Below are 17,348 nucleotides of genomic sequence, written 5' to 3'. Positions count from 1 at the left end.
TGGAACCCAGGGCCTTGCTCATGCTAAGCAAGTGCTCTCCCACTGAGCTATAGCGCTGTCCTTGTGTGAGAACCCATAGCCAAGCATGGTGGTTCAGACCTGTAACTTCAGCACTTGGGGAGGCTGAGGCAGGAAGATTCTAAGTCTGGGGCCAGCCTGAGACTCGCTATGTAGCTGTCTTAGTTAGGGTTTCTATTGCTGTGAAGAGACACCATGACTATGCAACTTTTACAAAGGAAAGCATTTAATTGGGGCTGGCTTACAGTCCAGATGTTTAGTCCATTGTCATCATGACAGGAAGCATGGTGGTCTGCAGGCAGACATGGTGCTGGAGAGGTAGCTGTAGGTTCTACATCTGGATCTGTAAGCATCAGGAAGAGAGAGTGACACTGGGCCTGGCTTGAGCATTTAAAACCCCAAAGCCCACCCCCCAGTGACACACTTCTTCTAACAAAGCCACGCCTCCTAACAGTGCCACGCCCGCTGAGCCTATGGGGGCCATTCTCCTTCAAACCACCACAGCAGCCCATAGAATCAAAACAAGAGGCTGGGGATGGCTCAGTAGATAAAGCATAGGGCAGGCAGGAGGACTAGAGTTCGGATTCCCAGCACCCACATAAATGCCAGGTGGGTCAGGCAGACCACTTCAATACTAGCACTTGGCAGGTGGGTGGCAGGGGATCCCTGAAGCAAACTGGCTAGCTAGATTAGCAAAATGGATGGCAAGCTCCAGGTTCCAGTGAGGGGCCCTGCCTCGGCATATACAGTGGAGAGTGACAGAAGATCCAGCTCTGACCTCCACATGTACACACATGCACATACACGAACATGCATGCGCACATGCAAATATGAATACACACATGCAAACAACATTTAATTCATGTGTCCTCTTCACCGTTTACAGATTCATCAGTACATGTCACCTGGTTCATGGCCCCATGGTCAGACAAGCACACATGCAGGGGTCTGCCGGGCCATGTGCAACCTCACTGTTCCACTGCTACCTACAGCATTAGAGTATGCCCTGCCCCCATGTGCCTTAAAACCCCTGCACTCGGGGCTGCAGAGAAGAGCTAGTCATTTAAGTACTTGCCGTGGAAGTGTGAGGACCGATCCAAGTTCAAATCCCCAAAGCCGCGAAAGTACTGGGTGAGCACAGTGTCCTGTACCTTACCTGCTGCAGGCACTCTGCAGTCACGGTCCCTGTGGTTTGCTGTTGCTGACCCTTCAAGGCACCTACTCCCTACAGCCTAGAGGATTGAGGAAGGCTGAGGAATTTTAGCATGAAGCTCTCGGTCCCTGGAAGGGCAGCATGTGCCCAGAACATTTTCAATTTGCCCTAACAAGTTCTATTGAGTGTCAGTGAGCAGCCTGGAATAAGCACAGGGTGTTGGGACCCATGGCATGGTATCCTAAGAAGAGCCCTGTTAGAGTCAGGTGGCAGTGGCACACGCCTTTAATCCCGGTACTTGGGAGGCGGAGCCAAGCAGATCTCTGTGAGTTCGAGGCCAGCCTGATCTACAGAGCGAGATCCAGGATAGGCACCAAAACTATACAGAGAAACCCTGTCTCAAAATAAATAAATAAATAAATAAAAGAAGAACCCTGTTGGGAGCAGCATCAGCCTCACTATGGTTTCCATCCTTCAGCTGCTTTTCTTGCTCTGGGTACCTGGTTTCTGGTCTTAGGACTTCTGCTTAAGCATTACTCTAAAGAGCTGGGGATAGATGCATTTCAGTGGTAGAGCACCTAGAATCCCCCAGTGAGGGGCTGGGGCATGGCCCAGTGGTAGAGCACCTTCCTAGAATCCCCCAGTGAGGGGCTGGGGCATGGCCCAGTGGTAGAGCACCTTCCTAGAATCCCCCAGTGAGGGGCTGGGGTGTGGCTCAGTGGTAGAGCACCTGCCTAGAATCCCCCAGTGAGGGGCTGGGGTGTGGCTCAGTGGTAGAGCACCTGCCTAGAATCCCCCAGTGAGGGGCTTGGGTGTGGCTCAGTGGTAGAGCACCTGCCTAGAATCCCCCAGTGAGGGGCTGGGGTGTGGCTCAGTGGTAGAGCCCCTGCCTAGAATCCCCCAGTGAGGGGCTGGGGTGTGGCTCAGTGGTAGAGCACCTGCCTAGAATCCCCCAGTGAGGGGCTGGGGTGTGGCTCAGTGGTAGAGTTCTTGCCTGGCACGCACAACGTACTGGGTTTCATCTTCAGCAGTACCTAAAAAAAAAACTGTGGCAGTATCCTGGGGACAAGGCAGGAAGGCCCCAGGGCCCAGAGGCTACATATCGGTGGTGGTGACTTCTTCCCTCACCTCCCTTGCTTGTGGAGGCTGACAGGACAAAGGCGGAATGCCAAACCCTGCCTGTCCCACCACAGAACCTGAATCCTCCTTGGACCTGGAACCAGAGTCCACACCAGAGCCCACCCCAGAGCCACAACCACGGAGTTCCCAGAGAGCTTCTTCCATGTGCCGTCGCAGCCTGCGCTCCCAGGGCCTGGAGGCCAGCCTTAGCTGTGGTAAGGCCCCATGCAGACAGCTGCCACTGCTTTCTTCTCCTGCAAATCGGTGTCTGTGAAATGATGAGTGTGTTAGGCAAGGTTCTCTAGAGGGACAGAACCCACAGAATGAATGTGAATCACAAAGAGGATTTATTAGACTGGCTTCCGGGATAACAGCTGAGTGGTCCAGCAACGGCCCTCTGCATGCTGGAGAGGGTGGACATCCAGTCTATGAGTCTATGCTCAATCCATGAGCTGGAGGCATCGGTAGTCCCAGGTCCCAGTTTATCACTGAAGGCCTGGAGGATGCCAAAGAGCTACTGATCCAGTCTACACTGGGAGCCTGAAGAATGTGGGTTCTGATGGCAGCAGCAGCAGCAGCAGCAGAACAGATTCACTCACCAGCAAGGAAGGAAGGCAAGCAGGCAAAGCCCTACTTTCCCATCAGATCTCTCTCTATCTGCGCTTCTGCAGGAAGGTCCTGCCCACTCCGGGAGAGAGTCTTCCCTTCTTAGGTAATCCTTCCCAGGCAGTACCTTCACAGACCCACCTCAAAGTGTGACTCTGCTGACTCCAGATCCAAATGAGCTGACAACCAAGATTAAGCATCAAAATGAGGAATCAGGAACCTGGGGGAGAGTGAGGCTGAGTGCTGACTGTGCAGGTCTGGACTGAGCCATAAAGCTCAGAAAGGATAACAAGGTTTCCATGGCACCTTCCTGGCAGGTCCTGGTGATTGCCCAGAGATGCCTCTACCTCTGATCCCAGGCGAGCGTCAGGCTGGTGATGGCACATCCCTCCCAGAGACCCCCAACCCCAAAATGGTGAGGCCTTTCTGCCTTCCAGATGTAGTCAATGATCATGGGACTGGGTGGCCGGCGTGTGGAGAACCCTGACTGAAGTTTCCCAGCAGCTATTTCAGACTGGGGCAAACCGTCCACGCGTGGTCTCTGGGGTCCTGTTGAGACCACAAGGAAACACTAAGAGAAGGTCCGACTCATCTCCATTGTCCCCCAGATGTCAGCTGTCTACGCAGAGCTCGAGTCACGACTGAACAGCAGCTTCAAAGGGAAGATCGGGACTGTGTCCAAATCCCGGGCCTCTCCGCCAGTCCCCAGCCTGGTAGGCACAGCAGGTATGGCCTCAGCCAACCTCTGGTCCTGAAGGGGTACTGGCTTCTAGCCTAGCTAGAGGGTGTGTGCAGCTGGGTCATACATAGGAAGCACGGAGAACCTCTGGGCATGTGCAATGGGGTCATCGAGGCTGGCTTGTCCCAGTCCTGTCATTTGTCCTTTGCAGTCTCCACCCCAGCTGGCGATCTTGGAAAAGCAGAGTGTTCCCCCAAACACGTCCTCAAGTTAGCATGTGGCTATGGGATACGCCATAAAGTGCCCGCATGGCTGCGTGCACGGCAGACCCGCGAAGGTAGTTTCTCTGCAGCCTGCGCAAGACCAGCTGTTGTGCCCCTTAACACCATCCTGTCACCTCAGCTACTCAGGAAGCTGAGGCAGGAGGATCGTAGTTCAAGGCCTGTCTGAGCTACAGAATGAGTTCAGGGCTAGCCTGGGCAACTTATCAAGACCCTGCCTCAAAACTTTAAGAAAGTGGGGCTCAGAGTACATTTGGCAGAGTGTTGGCTTGGCATGCATGAGGTCCTGAGGTCCATCCTCAGCACCATAAGAGAGTGGGTGTGGGGGAGCACACCTGTGATGGAGCACTCAGGAGATGGAAGCAGGAAGACTAGACGTTCAAAGTCATCTTCAACCTATATAGGGAGTTCAAGGCCAGCCTGAGCCACGTGAGACTCTTTAAAAAAAATAAACTTTTTAAAAGGGGAAAAGGGGTCTGGAGATATAACTAGCTGACAGGGTACTTGCCAGGCATGTGCAAGGCCATAGCCTTGGTTTGTACTGCTAAAGAAGAGGGAGGCTGATCCTTCTGCCCCCTATGATTCTCTTGTGTATCTGAGGCTTGCTGGGCAGGGGTGGTACCTCATGATTCTTGTCAGAGGTCTATAGAAAGGTCCCTCATGGATCTTGGGGAGACCTTCGGGGTATGTTCCCAGGTGAGCTGGGGTATGGCATGAACTGAAGCCTAGAGATATTCTCTGCTCCGTGTGCTGCGGTCTCAGGGAAGAGCCTGGGAGGCACTGGCCCAGGGACGGAAAGCATGTCTCAGGACAGACAGACGACCCACTCCTCCACCCCATGCTGGGTACTTGGCTGATAGACTTCCTCTCCTTCCACCCCCAACCCAGGGCCCAGGACCCTGTCTGGAGTCTCGTGGCCCAGCGAGCGGCTCTTGCCGTCTCCCTGCTATGATCCGCTGTGCTCTGGGGGTCTGGCCTCCCCCAGCAGCTCGGAGTCCCACCCCTACGCCAGCTTGGACAGCAGCAGGGCACCCTCCCCACAGCCAGGCCTTGGATCCATCCACCCCGACAGCCCCCCAAGCCCAGACCCCATCCGGCCACCCAGCCGTAGGAAGCTCTTTGCCTTCTCACGCCCCGTGCGGAGCCGAGACACTGATCGCTTCCTGGATGTGCTGAGCGAGCAGCTGGGTCCTCGGGTCACCATTGTGGATGACTTCCTGACACCTGAGAATGACTATGAAGAGGTGGGCATGCGAAAGGATGTGGGGAGTTGAGGGGTGGAGGTCTACAGAGGGTGTAGTGTCCCCCAGAGTCTGCAGGAGGCGTTTTTCATGGCAGACTGCCTCAGACTGCTTCACCCCGCCTCAGTCTGTGCTGGAGTCTGTCTAGGCTACCCATTACCTTGGAGCCATTCCAGGTTATCCCCTGTCCATGCTTATCTCACCCTTGCCTGAGGCTATCATATATATTTTTTTTTCCTCAGGTTACTCCATTCCTCATCCTAGGATGCCCAGCCTACAGCCTCAGGCCAAATTCACCTTTCCCTGGACTATTCCATCTTTTCCCTAAAACTACCTCAGGCTAGCCCATTATTTGTTTCAATCTGCCCTCCATGCACTCTCAGGCTAGCCTACTCACAACCTCAGGCCAAGGCAGCAGACTGCCTATCCTGGTCCCTAGCTTCTCTTGCTCTCCACCTGCTTGCCCGTGTTACCCACATCCAGCTGCCCCAGTCTGCAGGGCTCCAGCCTGACTTCCCACTCACCCTGTTCTCCCCTGGACAGATGAGCTTCCATGATGACCAGGGCAGCTTTGTGACCAATGAGAGAAGCAGCGCCAGCGACTGCATCAGCAGCAGCGAGGAGGGTAGTTCTCTGACCTACTCCTCCATCTCCGACCACATCCCCCCGCCCCCGCTCAGCCCACCACCGCCACCACCCCTGCCTTTCCACGACCCCAAACCCAGCTCCCGCGCCTCTGATGGTCCCCGAGGACCTCCTCAGTCACTGACCAAACCCCTCACCCAGCTCAGCCACCCAGTCCCACCCCCACCTCCACCACCCCTGCCCCCACCCGTGCCCTGCGCACCCCCCATGATATCCCGGGGCGTGGGCCACCGCCGGAGCGAGACGAGCCACATGAGTGTCAAGCGCTTGCGCTGGGAACAGGTGGAGAACTCAGAAGGCACTATCTGGGGTCAGGTAGGTGACCTAGGGACCAGTGGCTCTCTCACCTGGGTGAGTGGTCTGGATAGCAACATTGAAGGCAAGATCCATCTTCCAGACCACTGCCGCCTCCTCCTTCCATCCTCCTCTTCTTTAGCTTGCTTTAAAGTTACGTTTATTATATTGTGTGGGGGAGGGGGCATGGGTGTGGAGGTCAGAGCACAACATGTCAGAGTCAGTTCTCTCTTTCCATCACATAAACCCCAGGCTTTAACCCGGGTCACCAAACTCATGAGAGCACCTGAGCCATCTTCTAATATCAACTGGAATATTCTTTGATCCTTTTTTACCCTGAGCAGAGAAGTGACAGCCTTCCCAAGTGGCAAATGTGTTCCCAGGCCAAAAGCTCCGTGGGGAGTTCTGGAAATACCACCCCACCCTCCAGCAAAACCCATCACTCCTGAGGCTGGACTAGTTCTCTTAGATTCTAGTTTTTTACTCATGGCAATCCTCCTGCCTTAATGCCACCAAAGTGCTGGGATTATAGGAATGAGCCAGTACAACCAGCTCAACTGCTCTTTTAAATATGGCCAGGGGAAGCTGGGTACAGTGGCTCATGCCTACATTTCCAGCAAGACTCCAAGCACATGAATCAGGTATCATTACTGCATGCCTGTAATCCCAACACTTGAGAGGGTGGAGGCAGGAGGATCATTTCAAGCTCATTCTTGTCTGCATAGTGAGTTGGAGGCCAGCCTGGCCTGCAAGTTTCTCATCCTGGGTTCCTGGAGACCATATTTCCACACGCCTAAGACGAGTCCACAAACTTCCTCCCCAGTGTCAGTCCCCTGGCTTCCGAGGCTGAACACACCTGGCCACCCACCCTGCCAGGCATTCTTGCCCAGCAGCCTCATTCTGAGACTATTTCTCTCCTTGTCTCTCTTCCTTTGGGATCTTTCCCCCGACTCTCATCCTCACCCCGTCCACGCTCCTTGTGGCCGTTGCAGGGGGTCACCTCCTGTCTAAGCTGTCTCAGCCCTTTGGTCCAGCTTCCAGCCCCTGGCCTATCACAGCGTCAGCTGTCCTAGCACAGCCCATCCTGCCTAAGGCAGCTCTGGGATGAACCCATTCCCTGCAAAGGAAAACCTTAAGCAGGGTGTGGTGGTACCTATCAGTCACCCCAGCACTCAGCAGGCTGGGGAAGGAAGATTATGAGTTCGAGGACTGTCTGGGCTACATAGCAAGTCTTTATCTCAAAAGGAGGGTAGGAGAGAGCTGGGAGATGGCTCAATGGGTAGCTCCTGCCATGCAAGCATCAGGACCTGAGTTCAGAATCCCAGCACCCCTGTGAAAATCTGGACACGGTGGTGTACATCTGTATTTTCACGGCTGAGGAGGGTGGAGACCGACAGGTCCCTGGAGCTCATTGGCTAACTAATTTAGCCAACCAGTAGAGCTCTAAGTTTAGTGATGAGATGATCTAAAAAGATAGGGCAGATGGAGCTAAAGATATAGCTTAGTAGATAAGAGCACTTACTGCTCAAGCATGAGGCCTGAGTTCAAATCCCCAGTACTCAAGTTAAGGAAAAAAAAAAAAAAAGGAGCCAGGAAGTGGTGGCGCATGTCTTTGATCACAGTACTCATGAGGCAGAGGCAGGCAGATCTCTGTGAATTCGAGGCCAGCCTGGTCTAGAAAGCAAGTTCCAGGACAGCCAGAGCTACAGAGAGAAACCCTGTCTCAAAAAACCAAAAAGGATAAAAAGATGAAGCAAAATAAAGACACTGGAAGTCTACCACTGTCCTCCACACACATGCATACACATGGGCATGTATGTGCACGTAGTCTAGACACACACTAAAGGAGACTCTAAAACAGGACAAACCCCTCAGATCTCTCTTTGGCCCTCTTGGTTGTCGCCGGCTTCCTCTCTCCTGCTCCAGCCCACTTCTTCATGGATAGAGTACCATGAATGGCTGCCTTATTGGTCAGAGGGAAGTCAGTTTCTTATCTTATAACTTGGATTATACAGCATTTCTTTCTTTCTTTTTTTAATTATGTGTGTGCATGCGAATATGTGCACATGAGTGCAGGTGCCAGAAGAGGGCATCAGGTACCCTGGAGCTGGAGTTATCAGTAATTATGAGCTGTCTGATGTGGGTGTTGGGAACCAAACTCAGGCCCTCTGCAAGAGCAGCAAGTATTCCTAACTGCTGTGCCATCTCTCCAGCCCCTGTTTACAGCATTTCTTTCTTTCTTTTTTTTGGGGGGGGGGTGGTTCAAGACAGGGTCCCTCTGTGTAGCCTTGCCTCAATTTGTAGACCAGACTGGCCTCAAATTCACAGAGATCCACCTGCCTCTACCTCCCAAGTGCTGGGATTAAAGGTGTGCACCAGTACCACACACCTAATTTATTTATTTATTTCCTTCTTTCCTTCCTTCCTTCCTTCCTTCCTTCCTTCCTTCCTTCCTTCCTTCCTTCCTTCCTTCCTTCCTTCTTTCTTTCTTTCTTTCTTTATTTATTTCTTTATTTGTTTGTTTGTTTTTGAGGCAAAGTGTCACAGTGTAGACCAGGCTGGCCTGAAACTCATTGGCCTCCTGGGTACTAGAATTAAAGGCGTGCACCACCACATCCAGCTTCTATTTAATGTTTCTTGCAGCCTCTGTTGCTCTTGCCTTTCCCTTGGACCTCCTGGGCCCTATCTCTTTGGGAAACCCCAGGATGGATTTCAGAGGACAAAGGCAGGCTAGCTGCCTGGGCTCTTCCTGCTCTGAATTTCCCATGATCCCTTGCAGCTTGGGGAGGACTCTGACTATGATAAGCTGAGTGACATGGTGAAATACCTGGACCTGGAGCTCCACTTCGGCACCCAGAAACCTTCGAGTGAGTGACCTGATGGCCCTGGGCCATGTCAGCAAGCCACACTGCCTGCTGCCTTCTGGTCATTCTCTAGCTCCCAGACCCCAGAGCATGCACTTATTGCTATTGTGTCTTCAAACTTTCAAGCCCTTCTGCATGCTTGAATCCCTTGACAACCCTGTAAGCTAGATCCTGCAACCACGTTCACTTGCTTCTTAATGAAGAAGCCCAGAGAGACTAGGTAGTTTGCACAAAGTCACAAAACCAGGATGGGGGAGCAGAAGGTATCTATGAATATCCTTTTCAGTCTCCCTCTTCCCCTAGTCCTTTCTGGGTATCTCCTTGTAGCAATTGACTGTGACTCCAAATATCCGCAGTCAGTTCTTGTACGCAGCACAAACTTGGAAAGTGGTTGGTTTTTATTGTTCAGTCTGAAGGGTGCAGGAAAAAGGGCATATGAGGAGATCGCAGTGTAGGGTCAGACAAGCCACGTGCTAAATGCCTTAGGCGGGATCTGGGGGTCCACGACTGAAAGGCTGAGAAATGACGGGAGTTTGGATGACTGGAGCTGATGTAGTTAAGGTGATGCATGCCAGGAAGAGGGTACCTGGCTACTGGTTGTGGCCACATCTGTCCCTTGGCCCTGCCACAGCAGCCCTAGTCTAGACTCCCGTTCCCCCATTAAACTGTTCAGTTTCCCTTCCAGAGCCAGTGCCCGGCCCAGAGCCCTTCAGGAAGAAGGAAGTGGTGGAGATCTTGTCCCACAAGAAGGCCTACAATACCTGTGAGAAGCCTTAGGGGACCCGTCCTCTGGGCTACAAAAGCTGAGACCCGCAAAAGGGTGGGGTGATCGAAATTCCGATGTAGGGGTTGGGACCTGTCACTCGGCTAAATAGGCCGCCTCTCTGGGTAGGGGGATCCCCCACCTAGATTCAGGTGCACATCTAGGAACCCTCTATTGGCCACGCTCACAATCATATTATCTACTTCGTTCCTCCCTAGTACCCCGCCCCGCCCACAGGTCTCCCCCATCTTCCTGGTATACGTCTTTGGGGATCCCACCTCTTTTTAGTTTACAAAACCCCCTTCTCCACTGGGCTCTTCCCTCAGGCCCCTCCTCCCGTATCCCCACTACGCTCCTCCCAGTAGCCGCGCCCCATCAATCATGCCCCCAACTTTTTCCTGAGGCTCCACCCCTTCATTGGGTCCCGCCCCCTTCTCGGGCCTCGCCCCCGGCTCACCCTGGTGCCCCGCCCGCAGCCATCCTCCTAGCGCACCTGAAGCTGACCCCCAGCGAGCTGCGGCAAGTGCTCATGAGCATGGAGCCCCGGCGCCTGGAGCCTGCGCATCTGGCGCAGCTGCTGCTCTTCGCTCCCGATGCCGACGAGGAGCAGCGCTACCAGGCTTTCCGCGAGGCTCCGGGCCGCCTTAGTGAGCCGGACCAGTTCGTCCTGCAGGTGCTAAGACCAGCCCCCCGCCCCCCGGGTACCCCGCCATAGTTAAGGGCGCCTTCGCCTGGGCCCCTCTGCAGTCAGGAGTTGACTTCTGTCCCAGGTCCCTTGAGGACTGCCCCTGGCCTCCGAGTCCCAGTTTAACTCTTTTGATGGCCCGTTCCCACTGGAGGTCAAGGCAGATGAGATGAGAACGCCCCCTAAGGGTCGTGCTAATTTTTCCTAAGGAGTACCCAGCTCAGTAGTCAGAGGATTCCCTCCCCAGGCTGGGCAGTAGGTACTGGCTGGGGATGGATGAATCCTGCCCCCCCCCCCGCCCCCTTACTTTCCTGCAGATGCTGTCGGTTCCCGAATACAAGACCCGCCTGCGCAGTCTACATTTCCAGGCCACCTTACAGGAGAAGACAGAGGAAATTCGAGGCAGCCTCGAGTGCCTGCGACAAGCATCCCTGGAGCTCAAAAACAGCCGGAAACTTGCCAAGATCCTGGAGGTCAGGCCGCTTCCCACCCCTGCGTGTTTAATCTGATCTACTGTCTCCTGGGGCTTCCAGCCTGGAAACCAAAAACTGCACATGTGGGTAGGGGTGGGTGGAGCATATGGTCCCCATCAACCCTGCTTTTCTTCCCGCAGTTTGTGTTGGCCATGGGCAACTATCTCAACGACGGACAGCCCAAGACCAACAAGACCACTGGCTTCAAGATCAACTTCCTGACAGAGGTGAGGGCCAGCAGTCAACTCGCTCCAGCTGCTAGACTCGGAGGTCAAGCCTATGTCCAGTTGTGGCAGGGGAGCCAAGTGTGGTGGCATACACCTGTACTCCCAGCCTTTAGAAGGTCGAGGCTCAAGGATCACTAGTTCGAGTCTAGCCTGGGCTAAATAAGAGCCTGATGCATACAACAAAGAATGTTCTACATGGGGAGAAGAGAACATTATGCCCACAAAGTTCTTCCCCTGGGTGGGGGAGGGGGAAACTGGCTGCACATAGGCCCAGATGTGACTCAAAGGGCAGGCACATGGAAGGTGATTTCTCCAGCTCAGCTTCAGGAGGTAGAAAAGTAGACTTGGGATGGGGGGTAGGAAAGAGTATCAAAAACTAAGAGTTCTAGAAACACAGGAAAAACCTGGTGTCATGTAACCAGAAGCCTGGTGGGGGGGACTTTGAGGAGCATATGTGTGGCATCCCTTGCAGCTAAACTCCACCAAGACAGTGGATGGGAAATCCACCTTTCTTCACATCCTTGCCAAATCACTAAGCCAGCACTTCCCTGAGCTCCTGGGCTTTGCCCAGGACCTGCCCACTGTGCCCCTGGCTGCTAAAGGTAGGCTGGGTTCATGGGTGAGGGAGGCAGATGCATGCTTCTCTGAGTTGGGGATGCAGCCCCATAAGACCGGTCCTTTCCTTACATGCAGTGAACCAACGAGCCCTGACTGGTGACCTGGCTGACCTCCATGGCACAGTCAGCGAGATTCAGGTGGCCTGCCAGAGCATGTCCCCTTCCAGTGAGGACAGGTTTGCTGTGGTCATGGCTGTATCCTCTAATCAGCCTGTTCTAGGGCCAGACTGGACGCTGGGATGGTTGAGTCATGCTGACTGTGGCTTTAGTGGTCAGTGGAGACCCTTGCAGAAATTCCAGGTAGAAGCTGTTATGTGCCCAGGGATTCTGGGAGAGGTTCCATCCTGGGTTATGTAGGGTCCACATGCTTATGCCAAAGCTGAGTAACTATAGATGGAGTTTGCGCATGCGTGCGTGTGTGCATGCATACGTGTGTGCGTGCATGAGAGAGAGAGAGAGAGAGAGAGAGAGAGAGAGAGAGAGAGAGAGAGAGGATTGAACCCAGGGCTCAGGTATACAGGCATATGTTCCACTGCTGAACCATGCTGCCAGCTCATCACTGGAGGATTCCCAACAAGTATGCTACTGCCAAGCCTTGTCCTCAGCCCCTCTCTGTGGGATTCTAGACGAGAGCTCTACCACTGAGCTGCACTCCAGCTTCTTACTAGGTAATTGTAGGCAGACATTGCTACTGAATTACACTCCTAGCCCCTCACTGGGGATTCTAGGCAGGGGTTCTACCACTGAGCCACACCCCAGCCCCTCACTGGGGGATTCTAGGCAGGGGCTCTACCACTGAGCCACACCCCCAGCCCCTCAGTGAGGATTCTAGGCAGGTGCTCTACTCCTGAGCTACATCTACATCATTCTTTTTTTACTATTTATCTGCTTTTTTTTTTTCATGCTGGAAACTGAACTCAAGACAATAGACACAGCTAGGCAAAGACTCTACTGGTGAACCATATAGCCAGCCAGCCCGCCCTCCATTACTCTTTTGAGACTGAGTCTGTCTGGGTTGTCTAGGCTGCCCTCAAACTCACTCTATAGCCCGGGCAGGCCTTGGACTTACAGTTCTCTGGCCTCATCCTCCCAAGGCTCTGGGGTGACAGGTCTGCCACGAGGCGCATCCATAGTTCCCAAAGTCACGGACATGTTGATGACTGTCCGTCCTCAAGAATGGTGGGCCGACTGAAGTCACAAAACACAAGGAGAAGCTTGTCCAGTCAGGCCCTACAAGCCAAAAGCAAATGAGAGAGAGGCAGTGGGGAGACTGAATCCAGAGCCTTCTGCATGCTAAATAATTGCTCTCCCGCTGAACAACTGTACACTTTAATTAGGGCCACTGAGTCTTTCCCAGGCCTTTTTTGTTGTTGTTGTTGTTGTTTTTGTTTTTGTTTTTCGAGACAGGGTTCTCTGTGTAGCTTTGGCACCTTTCCTGCAACTCACTTTGTAGCCCAGGCTGGCCTGGAACTTACAGAGATCCCCCAGGCTCTGCCTCCCATGTACTGGGTTTAAAGGAATGCACCACCACTGCCCAGTCCCCAGGGCCTTCTTACAGTATACCAGATACTGTCTTAAATCTTGGAGGTCCATAGAGGGAACAAGCTTACCCTTGGAGAACAATGAGCATTCGAACTGTTTTAAATAACAGTAAAAGCTATAGAAAGAAAAAAAAAAAGCAGGTATTTAAAGTAGAAAGAAAACAAAAAGAGGAAGGAAGGAAAAAAGAAAAAAGACGGGAAAAAGAGAGAGAGAGAAGGCCTGCCCTGGTATTGCACACCTATACTCAGAGGTAGAGGCAGGAGGATCAGGAATTCAGAGTTATCCTCAGCTTTTTAGCTAGTTCCCAGCCAGCCTGCATTACAAGAGATCCTGTCTCAAATAAACACATAAACCAAGTGTCAGGCAGACAGGTCAGTCCACGTGAGTGGTCTGAGAAGTGGGCAGTGAGCCCAGCACACTGGGGCTCAAACCTGGAATCCCAGCACTCAGGATGATGAGGTAGAAGAATCTGGAGTTCAAGGTCAGCCTGAGCTGCATACTGAGACCCTGTCTAAAAACAAAAGAAACCATAGCAACGAAACGGACACCGGGTCAAGAAGCTAAGCAGAATTTCCCAGGACGATAGCGCCGCCTTGTGGAGAGGGCGAGGGAAAACTGCGGCTGTACAGAGTGTACATTGTAAATTGATTCTGCATGAAGTGATGGGCGCGGGTGGCCTAGAACCAGTGGCAGGGTGGGTGAGGGCTGGGGCGCAGTTCTCTGCCTACAGGAAGGGAGATTCCATCAAAGCAGAGAGGGGGTGGAACAGCTAGGCTGTGTGGGGTCACATTCCAGCCAAGGAGGGTAGAACACCCAGTGGCCGTTTCCTTAACCAAGGCCCCCACAGTCCTTTCTGGAAACGGCACAGCCAGCTCTGCGGGCGCTGGACGGCCTGCAGCGGGAGGCCATGGAAGAGCTAGGGAAGGCGCTGGCCTTCTTCGGAGAGGACTCCAAGGCCACTACCTCAGAGGCCTTCTTTGGCATTTTTTCAGAATTCATGAGCAAATTTGAGGTGAGCCAGGGCGGAGGCTGGAGGGGCCCCTCAAGGGAGGTGGGGCTAGGACAGCATCTTCCCCAAGTCCCGCGGGCAAAGAGTGTCTGTAAGTGGCATATCCCCTGTCTCTGGTGGGGGTGGGGCCACAGCCTCGGCACCAGCTATCTGGGTGCCAGGAAGGGGCAGGAAGGGTGTCATCGGTTCCGGGACCACTGACGGACCACTCACTCCTCCCCATCTCCAGAGAGCGCTCAGCGACCTGCAGGCAGGGGATGGCCCACGCAGCTCCAGCTCCGGGATGGTTTCACCCCTGGCCTGGTGATAGCTGCCACCAAGCGTCTTCTGCAGTCTTGAGCACGGAGGCTGATGCTGGAGGCTGCAACCCCCGGAAGGACGTCACAGGGTACTTGATCATGCAGCTTGGCTTCAGGAAGGGCTTGGGTGCGGTGAGGGCCGCAGCCCTGTATCTCCAGCTACCTCAGCTGCTGAGCTCCGCCAGGCCCTCTTCTGTCCATTCTCCTTGGTCTCCCAGACAGCCTACCTGGCTTCCCGTTGGCCACACCCTGCCTCGATGCCCACAATGGTGAATAAAATGCTGCTGTGTGTCAGGGGATATCCCACCTGAGGGTGGATTGCAAAGTGGCCACTGGCCTGGAGTAGTTGTTTGCGACTTGGTGGGAGCACACTACTAGGGATGGACAGGGTTACTTTCTGAGTCTGCTGGAGTGAGCTCCAGACAAGAGGTGGACTCTCCGGGATGAACCCACTAAGCCAGGACCAGGAATCCTGCAAGATCGCGGCCTCCATGGCCACTGGAGGAAGAAGGGCAGGCAAGATGAAGGTTATGAAGCAGGGTTGTAGAGCATGTGGCCAGCATGGGAGCGGGGAGAGAACAGTGTGGGGTATTGAAAACGACCGGAGGAGGGTCGGCCACTGTTATTAGACCTCTGAATCCAGGCTTTATTTTCTTTTATGAATTTATTTAATTTTATTTTTGAGAGGCAAGGGTCTCGTGCCGCCCAGGCTGACCTCAAACTCACTGTGTAGTCGAGGATAACCTTGATCGTCCTGCCTCCATCTCTCAAATGTTGGGATTATTGGCATGTGCCACCACGCTCCATATTCTTACTTGTTCTTTTCTCCCTCTTATAAGGATTGACTATCTAACAGACTGGCCTTCCAATCCGCTATGTAGCTCAGGCTGGCCTCCAACTCACCACTGTACTCCTGCCTCGGCCTCCCCAGTGCTGGCATTATGTTACTAAGGGAATGAACCAAGGGCCTTGAACATACTAGGTAAGCACTCTACCACCGAGCTACATACAGCCCAGCCCTCTCTGTACTTTTGGGACGCATCTTAGTTCTTCAGTCTGACCTTGACCTCATTCCGTATCCCAAGTAGGCCTTGAACTTTTAAATCTTCTACATTAGCCTCCACCATAACTGCCAGGCTTGCACCTCCTGGCCCAGCCGAAATGGAGAGACAGGAGGTTTTAAATTTGTGTGGAGTGGGAGTGGGAGGAGTGTGCACAGAGAAGGTAGAGGTCGGAGGACAACTTGCATGAGTCGGCTCTCTCCTTTCACCACGTGGGTCCTGGGTATTGAACTCAGGTCATCAGGCTTGGCAGCAAGCACCCTTACCCACTGAGCCGTCTTGGTGGCCCTGAGAGTTGAGGTGTCAATCCTATCAGCTCAGATCCTATTTAGAGGTGGTCAGATCAGAGGTTGAGCAGTTGGAAGCAGCGTGGGAACCCTGAATGAAGGTTGGGGCAAAGAGGGCGTGGAAATGGCTAGCCGGGGTCGTGACACCAGTCTAGTGGTCAACTGTAGAGTGTCTCACCTGGACAGTGATGACATTCCCTGGAACAGGTTGTGTGAGCAGGGCAGGTTCAGGAACAGATGACGCAATTTGGGACAGGGATCCCCAAGGCTGCACTGTGTAAGTCTGGGATGGAGATGAGTTGCCTGGAGCCGGCGGTGGCGGCGGGTGGGATAATGAACAGAATTCCCATCATTTGTTTTCGGTGTCCTGGGCCCTAGATTCCTACAATAAGATGCAATAGGCATCTCTCCCCTGCTTTTGTTTCTCTTTGGGTCTTTCTCTCTCCTACATGTGTTTACTTTGCGTGTGTTTGCTCAAGTGTGTGCCACAGCATGGAAGTCAGAGGACAACTTGCAGACTTGGCTGCACGTGCCTTTACCCAGAGAGCCATCTTTCTGGCTGGTTTTTAATTTTTTTTAATTAAATCTATTTTATATTGCTGGGATTCAAACCCCAGGCCCTGTGTGTGCTAGGTTCTACCACCATGCTACACCTTCAGCCCCTATTTTTATTTATTTATTTATTTATTTATTTATTTATTTATTTATTTATTTATAGATTGTGTCTCAAGTAGCCTAGGCTGGCCTTGAACTCTGAATCCAGTTGCTGGGATTATAGGCATGTACCACAAAGCCCAGTTTGACTTTTATTTTAATTTATATCATTATTTTATTGAGACAGAGTCTCTGCAGGCCAGGCAAGTCTTAGATTTGTGGCATTCCCTTGCCTCAGCCTCCTACCTACTGAGACAATAAGACATGACTTACCAATCCCAGCTCTTCACTTGACTTTTTCCAGGAAAAATATGAATGGCTTTCCTTCTGTATCATGGATTTTTTTCTTTTCTGTTTTTATATTTTTGTATCTCTGATTTAAAAAAAAATTAATTATATGTGTATATGTACATCCATGGGTGGGTTTGTCCACGTGCATTTGGTGTCTTCCGAGGCCAGAAGAGGGGGTCAGATGTCCTATATCAGGACTAACAGGTGGGGTGTAAGCTGAGTGCTCCTAACTGCTGAGCCATCTCTCCAGCCCCTTAGAATTTTTTTCTCCCCCTAAAATCAAATACCCAATGGACAGGACTTGAAAGCTTTTGTTTCTTTTCTTTTCTCTGAGACAGGCTACTATGGAGCCCAGGCTCCTCTCAGACTCTCTGTGGAAGATGACCTTGAACTGATCCTCTCAGTGGGGGACCCTCAGCCTCCACCTCCTCAGTGCTGGGATCACAGGCATGCACCACTACAGCTGATTTAGGCAGTGCTGGGGTGGGGGGAGCCAGGGCTTCATAGACGCTAGGCAAGCACTCTACCCACTGAGCCATA

General features: G+C 52.9%; 1 protein-coding gene across 3 annotated transcripts in view; it reads left to right on the top strand.

Moving 5' to 3' along the window:
• The window catches only part of Grid2ip (Grid2 interacting protein), a 35,974-nt gene extending 21,132 nt beyond the window's left edge, over window positions 1–14,842 (top strand). For 2 of the 3 annotated variants that reach the window (XM_042268169.2, XM_042268168.2), the window contains 14 exons: window positions 2,365–2,505; window positions 3,214–3,311; window positions 3,505–3,622; window positions 4,745–5,100; window positions 5,641–6,057; window positions 8,816–8,903; window positions 9,586–9,663; window positions 10,140–10,336; window positions 10,666–10,821; window positions 10,962–11,048; window positions 11,521–11,650; window positions 11,742–11,860; window positions 14,055–14,219; window positions 14,446–14,837. In XM_042268169.2, coding sequence (XP_042124103.1) covers window positions 2,365–2,505; window positions 3,214–3,311; window positions 3,505–3,622; window positions 4,745–5,100; window positions 5,641–6,057; window positions 8,816–8,903; window positions 9,586–9,663; window positions 10,140–10,336; window positions 10,666–10,821; window positions 10,962–11,048; window positions 11,521–11,650; window positions 11,742–11,860; window positions 14,055–14,219; window positions 14,446–14,523 — 2,228 coding nt within the window. In that variant the 3' untranslated portion in view covers window positions 14,524–14,837. Of the gene's footprint in view, window positions 1–2,364; window positions 2,506–3,213; window positions 3,312–3,504; window positions 3,623–4,744; window positions 5,101–5,640; window positions 6,058–8,815; window positions 8,904–9,585; window positions 9,664–10,139; window positions 10,337–10,665; window positions 10,822–10,961; window positions 11,049–11,520; window positions 11,651–11,741; window positions 11,861–14,054; window positions 14,220–14,445 lie in introns of all 3 variants that reach the window. The other variant, XM_042268167.2, reaches the window with a different exon arrangement.
• Window positions 14,843–17,348: the final 2,506 nt, after the last annotated feature.

Source organism: Peromyscus maniculatus, chromosome 23 (genome assembly GCF_049852395.1).
Source record: "Peromyscus maniculatus bairdii isolate BWxNUB_F1_BW_parent chromosome 23, HU_Pman_BW_mat_3.1, whole genome shotgun sequence".
Taxonomy (NCBI): Eukaryota; Metazoa; Chordata; class Mammalia; order Rodentia; family Cricetidae; genus Peromyscus; species Peromyscus maniculatus.
Note: the sequence above shows the minus strand (reverse complement) of the source record. Positions and strands in the feature narration are given on the sequence as shown.